Source organism: Rosa rugosa, chromosome 2 (assembly GCF_958449725.1).
Source record: "Rosa rugosa chromosome 2, drRosRugo1.1, whole genome shotgun sequence".
NCBI classification, from domain to species: Eukaryota; Viridiplantae; Streptophyta; class Magnoliopsida; order Rosales; family Rosaceae; genus Rosa; species Rosa rugosa.
Window position 1 is genome coordinate 67,127,146 of NC_084821.1, and position 7,163 is coordinate 67,134,308.

General features: G+C 36.6%; 1 protein-coding gene across 2 annotated transcripts; it reads left to right on the forward strand.

Annotated features, from left to right (window-relative positions):
* The first annotated feature begins 351 nt into the window (after nt 1-351).
* Nucleotides 352-3,026, forward strand: LOC133733837 (peroxidase 19). 2 transcript variants are annotated; one of them, XM_062161481.1, is made up of 3 exons: nt 352-462; nt 1,416-1,616; nt 2,300-3,026. In XM_062161481.1, exons 1-3 carry the CDS (start codon nt 364-366, stop codon nt 2,876-2,878), a joined length of 879 nt encoding a protein of 292 aa, XP_062017465.1. In that variant the 5' UTR covers nt 352-363; the 3' UTR covers nt 2,879-3,026. The 2 variants fall into 2 exon arrangements, with proteins under 2 accessions (XP_062017465.1, XP_062017464.1); XM_062161480.1 differs by lacking the exon at nt 352-462 and adding an exon at nt 563-1,292.
* Nucleotides 3,027-7,163: the final 4,137 nt, after the last annotated feature.

Sequence of the window (7,163 nt, forward strand, 5' to 3'; positions counted from 1 at the left end):
CTTTATTATGTGTAGAAGAAGGGAATTTATGATCTGGTTAAGGTAAGGTCCCCCATTTGCACATGCTTTGCAATAAAGAGATCATCAGGTTTTGGGTGCTCAGTGGGGGATCACTCTACCTAAAGTATATCCACCATCAGGCCAGTAGTAGTCAGTACTCAGTAGCTTTCCATGGCACTCCTGCTTGTTAAATTTCCCCTCCAACAGTTTGTAAAAATGCCCATATTATTGCCCTGCCATTAGAGAGTGGCTTACCCATGATCTGTGTAGAACAATTTTTTGTTAATAACATGCCCCCCCCCACCCCCCCCAGAACTTTGGTTTATTTATTTTTGTTTTCCTAATGCACAGGCAAGTTCTTCGATGAAATGTCTTGAATACGATGAAAGTAGTGGTCATGGCTATGAAATATTGGGCTCAAACAAGTGTGCAACTTCTTATATGCCCCCACTAGAAATATTTGTGAGTTGATCGGTTTATCGGTTCAAAATTTTTTCATCTATTCACATATTTTTAAAAGCGCACATAAATTACTTATGAAATGTCTCAAAGAAAATGATGTAGACAACTTGTTTATTTGAGATGAGTGATCTGTTTACTATCTTATAAAGTCTATATCTTTATTGGTAAATATGTGAGACAATAACTGGCTGGATTTGGTGTTCCAATCTAGCTTTGAATGATTGAGGATCATATAGTCTATAGACCCGTGAGTGATTCTCTTCAACGTGAAACTAATGATTTTCAAAGCCAGTCTACCATCTACTCAAACCAAATATAATACTAGTCCAGTTGTGTAATTTCCTTTCTTTAAAAGTGCTATAGAAGGGCTGCAGCTTCCTTTTGGCTTTTATAAATTAGACCTTCAATCCTTCAGTCTTTACTGGCCTTCACGGGTCCTGACTCTCTTTCGTTTTTCAACATCTGATAATTTGTCTCCAACAAACTTCCACACATCCAAAGCCACTTCATTTTTATTATATTCTGCTCCTACTATTGTTTCTTTGTCCTGAGATGCTGCCTGCTGCACCATAGTCCAAATCATGTCTTCTTCTTGTTCTTCTCCTTCTTCTTGGTTTACATTGACATCTTGTTTGACCATTTTCTTCCTGCTCAGTACTTCTGCAAGTTTTGCAGCAAAACCTCACCGCCAACTCTCAGTTGATTACTATGCGAAATCATGTCCCCAACTCGAAAAACTCATCGGGTCCATCACATCTCAACAGTTCAAAGAAGCACCAGTTTCTGGTCCAGCAACCATTCGCCTTTTCTTCCATGACTGCTTTGTAGAAGTAATTAATCACAACAATGCACATTTATTTAGTTTTCCATTTCTGCATGCATGAACATTTTAATCTTCTTGTTTTAACTTTACTGATTTTGCATGTATGTGTTGAATCTGATTGACATTGAAGGGCTGTGATGCGTCCATAACCATAAAGTCACAGCAGGGGAGCAAGGTGTTGGCAGAGAAGGATGCAACAGATAATAAGGACCTGAGGGAGGAAGGCTTTGAAAGTGTGAGGAAAGCAAAGGCTTTGGTAGAAAGCAAGTGTCCTGGTGTTGTGTCTTGTGCTGACATACTTGCAATTGAAGCCAGAGATTATGTCCACTTGGTGAGTAATACTGTCTACTCCCCCTGTTCATCTCACTTTTACTTTTGATTTCCAGTCCTTTATTTTCTTGCATGCTATTGTCATCATGTGGACCTGTAGTTGTTACCAACTATTCTGCGAACTGTGATATACATGACTGTTTATAGTGAAGTTTATTTACCATATTTTGGGTAGAAAAATTACTTTTACCATAGACATGTAAAATCTTGCTTTCATTTTGTAGCTTTGCAACTTTTTATGCTTAAAAGTAGGGGAGAGGAATGCAGATGGAAAAATGGGAGGGGTTCACCCCTGCCCTTGGAAAGTAGATGAACTTTATGATCGAGTTTAAGACTTGGCACTTTTATTTTTATTAGACCTTTGAATTTTCAGTTTTTCACCATCCTAGGTCGTGGTTCAAGCACTACTCAAAGGGTTTGGGGAGTTTTTTTTTTGGTCAAATAGTTCATTCATTAACAAAACAACTACAAATGTAGAAGTAGATGTACATAAGGAAGCAAAGGTCCTAGACCCAGAAGCCCAAGGGTTTGGGGAGTTATACTCCTAGAAGTTAGAACTCTAAAGAGAAGGAACATAATTGTACGAGTTAACTGTGGCACTGTTTGCTGAAGGGAGTGCTAGGCCGCTAGCTATTCCCTTTAGTTTAAAATGACTAGTTTTGTAATGTCATTTCAATGGTGCAGGCAGGGGGTCCATACTATCAAGTTAAGAAAGGAAGGTGGGATGGAAGAATATCAATGGCCTCAAGAGTGGCTTCCAATATTCCCCAAGCAAATTTCACAATGAATCAGCTACTCAAACTCTTCAATTCAAAAGGATTAACACTTGAAGACCTTGTTGTTCTTTCTGGTGCTCATACATTCGGGTATGCACATTGCCAGAACTTCGTAAGCAGGCTCTATGACTACAGCGGCTCGAAGCAGCCTGACCCGGTTATGGACCCGAGGCTCCTAAGGGAGCTAAGAATGTCATGCCCACATTATGGTGGAAATCCTGACATTGTTGCACCATTTGATGTCACTACTCCCTTTGTGTTTGATCATGCCTATTATGGTAATTTAGTGGCTAAGTTGGGCTTGCTAGCTTCAGACCAAGCTTTAGCTTTGGACCCAAGAACCAAACCCATTGTTCAAGCATTTGCAAAAGACAAAGCGAAGTTTTTCCAAGCTTTTGGGGTGGCTATGGAGAAAATGGGCTCAATAGGTGTGAAGAGGGGAAGAAAACATGGGGAGAGAAGAAAAGACTGTAGTATACATATGTGAATATGTGACTTGTTTCCTTGTTAGCTAGGGTCAGTTTAGATAGTTTTCTTGTCTTTTGATTCATTGTTCTTTTGGTTTGTTTTTGGTGATTGTGGTTTTGCTGTACATGAAAGATTTTATGAATGTTTGAAGAGTTGAAACAGTTGAGGAGAATCATTTTAGAACATAATGTGTGACACTATAGTCTCTTTTTATGCATTTCAATGATTTCATAGATTTGCACTGAAGTTTAGAAACTAGGGCTTCATAATTCAAGCATTTACTGTAATTGCTAAAACCTCGGGTTTCTTTGAGATAATTGGTTGAAGATTAATAAAAACATATTACTTAACTTGATTTGGTATAATTCCGGTACGGTTAATTTTTAGCAAATATGATTTAGTGGTGAAGGCCTTAAACATGAATTTTTTTTTTTTGAGGGCAATGGAAAATGGAAGACTAATCCATTGATATTAAAATCATACAACCTCACTTAGTCAAGCTTGAGAGGTCTAAAGACCCCTCATATTACAAATCAATGCTCGAATAAAACGACTAAAATCCAAAACTAAAACTCCAAAAAAACTAAAATCCTAAAGGAACTGCAAAAACAAAATGCAGAAATTAAAAGCTCCCTAACCCTACACAGCCCTAAAATGGAACCACTAGATTGAACATCTTGACGCCTAAAACCTTCATGGTGTACGTCGCAACACTCAACACAGCCACAACGACATTCGAGGAACAGTACAGGATAAAGAGCAGAATAGGCCACCTCCCAGAAATCCCAAAACCAAGCCAACCTAAGTGTTGGAGGAAAGGAGAACTGAACCACAAGGCCAGGTCACCAACCTGCATCTGCAGTCCAGATAGGTAGAGGCCCAAAAGCCCACTACCCAACCCTTCGTCTCTCACCCCCAGATCGACCGGCTCTGACCTTTAAGAATATGTGTCCTCCGCCCATCACCACTCCGGTGGCCGTCCACGGCTTTCCCCCATCAAGATAGCCGAAAAGAGATCGCCTTGGATCTAACTTGGGATCACCTGCAAGCTAAGGAAGAGGAGGTCCTAACATGAAGCCTCCGACGAAGCCCCGACAAGCGGTTCACGCCTCCACAGAAAACCAGGCCGATGCTACCTCATGCACCACTGTCCTGCAACTCGATGCCCTCCGATTACAACAACCAACTTCGCAAAACCAGAGCTAACGTCACCCTTGCCTTCAAACCCAACACGGGATCAAAATCCTCGCCGCTGTCCACATACCAGACGAGAACGACGCCGTAATTAAGACGTCCTCTGGTAGGCAGGATGGAACCCGACGCTACCGCTCTGCTACACGAAACCCTAGGTTTCGGTATACGGAGCTCCGAATTTTCAGGAGCTCTCAAACATCCGTAACCTTCAGGCCTTAAACATGAATTAAGGACACGGATCATACTCAAATTGTAATAACCCGAAACTTAGTATCACTGTAGAGCACTCTAAGATACCTTAAACTTAGAAATAATCCAAGTATCTTCTAAGCATTTATTTTCCCGTTTAGAAACCGATGATACCACATGCTATACTTACAAGTTATAATAGAGTTCTAGGAACTTACTAAAATACCTTAGTTCGTATTTCTTGTGTACACTCGATATTTGTTATTGAGCCCAATACTATTACCTATATTATTTTTGTGATGCATGTCATTTTAGTACTAGTTATTGCTAACACATATTTTGAATCTTACGAAATGACATATCAATCTTCGTATTAGTTTGAGAAAATGTGTATCTATGTGTATATCTATGTGTATATATGTATACATGATTCAAATGCCAATACATCTAGAAGAACTAATCTGATTTTTCTTTCTAACAACCATAACATTTCTTGGAAATTTCTTGGAAATTTCCTTGTAAATGCTTTGTAGACTTTCAACTCACTTTTGACTTACAAGTAAGATGCTAAAGATTAATTTTTAATGCATCTTTCTAGTCTTTATAAACATGAAGCTGAATCATTTTTCCTTCAAGCCTTAAGATCAAGTGCAAAACTGATTTGGAAGTCTTAGTTGTAGAGAAAACTCACCTCACAAATCCTTCATCCTTTTCTTTCAAGAAACTCCCTTTGTTTTTCTCAAAGAAGTCCAAGCTTGGATCCAAGACCAAAATCTTCACTTCACTTCTGAGTTTCTTAAGTAAGTACATGATTACATTCCTATATTCTTTTGCCTTTAAGATTTATCAAAGTGCATAACCGATGATAAAATGGAAAAGAATCTGTTTTGCTGCAGTCATATATTTTCGTGTTTGATAAAAGTTAATCTTGTCAAAAATAATCATATTTTCAGTTTCTTCATGAAAAATCCTTCAGTTTAGGCTTTTGAATCACTAAAAAAGGTTAAGAAATGAAGAAGTTATGGCTAATCAAAGTTTTCAACTTTTAAACTAGCTGGAAATCTCATACCGCCATCACAACTTCAAAAATTCATATCTCCCTCATTTCTTATCCATTTTCTACAAACTTTATATCAATTTGAAGCTTAGGACCTCTACTTTTATTCTGAAAAGTTTGAGAAGTAATGGTAAAATACACAGTACGTAAAGACTTAAACATCAAAGGTCAGTTTCAAAAATATCGGTTTCAGCACTGTTATGGTTCTTTTACCATTTATGGACTATATCACTCTGATCTGGACTACATGACTTATTCCATTGAATTCCTTATGAAAAATCCTATGACTTGGTGTCTTCACTTGACTATTTCGGACATGAATTGAACAAGTTATAAAAACAGAAAGTTGACAGTACTTGGTACTATTATTTTGATTGACGAATGGACACTTCGGACTAAGATTTCTAATACTATGAAAAGAGGACTACTAACTCTTTGACTACTAACTAATATTCTTTTACTACTTCTAATTTACAGTACCTTTATTTTATTGCACATTTACTTTCAAGTTTAATTTGCAGTACCTTTATTTTATTGCACATTTACTTTCAAGTTTAATTTGTAGTACCTTTATTTTATTGCACATTTACTTTCAAGTTTAATTTGCAGTACCTTTATTGCACAATTACTTTCAAGTTTAATTATAGATATATATATGTATGTATATTAATTTGTCCACACAATTTCAGTTATATTTACTTATGTAAGCTTGTTTATATGCTTGTACTTTATTATTACATATTTTACTTGATTTCAGTTATGTATAAGCTTATTTTTAATTAGCTTATTTTTAATTATGTTGTTTGCTAGTGAATTTACTTATTTGTGTTATATAATTATGCTACATATGTTTTCATATGAGGTTATTCCTGAATATATGTATGTCTCTATATGTGTGTGTACATATACATATATTATGATCTATAATTTATAAAGATTGTATTTTGTGAATTTGATTATGTCTGAGAAGTACAATTGTGAAGCCGGGTGTTATCTACATCCCCGTGCTTAAGTGAATTACTGGTAAATGTGTTTTGGTGTTATGAGACGTTAAGCCTGGGCCCTAGTCCCTTCAGATAGTGCAGTATTATACTCTTAGGAAGGTTGCTTACTTTGAGTATACATACTTGGGTATAGTACGTTGGACCCTGGTATGCTGCGGCTTACCCATGCTTTGGTATTATGGACCCTAGCATGTGGTTTCCCGTGCTTTGGTATTATGGACCCTAGCACGTGGATTTATGAATTGTTACAGTCAATCTGGCTTTCCCGTGTTTTGGTATTATGGACCCTAACACGTGGATTTATGATTTGTTACCAGTTAATCCGAAAATTCACTAAAATGAAAAGTGTACTTATATTGTTTTGATCAAATATCTATCTGTGATATATTGTTAATATGTTATGGTGTTAAGTGAAAAGAGAATCGAGCATGCATTGTTTTGAGGTTATTTGCACCTATTATTGCTGCAGTATTTGTTGATTCGATAAAAGAGATGTGACTATGTGATATTATTATGAGTTTTACAAATATTGATATATGTGTCTGTTGTGTGTATACAAATATATACTTAAGATTTGGTGTGAACATATAAATGGTTCTCGGTACATTTTTACTTGGTTGTTCAGTTTTGATTTCTTATAAGACACATTAATATAAGAATGTAAGATGTACTTACTGGGTCTGTGTTACTCATGATGCTACACCTTCATGTTTTCAGGTAACGAGTAGATGCATGGGGAAAAAGGGAAGAACCTACTAGATAAAGAATATTTTTCTACTACTATATATTTCAAGTGAATACCTGTACTGATTTGAATTTTGCTTAACTTTGGTTACGTAAATATATTAACAATTTCGTTT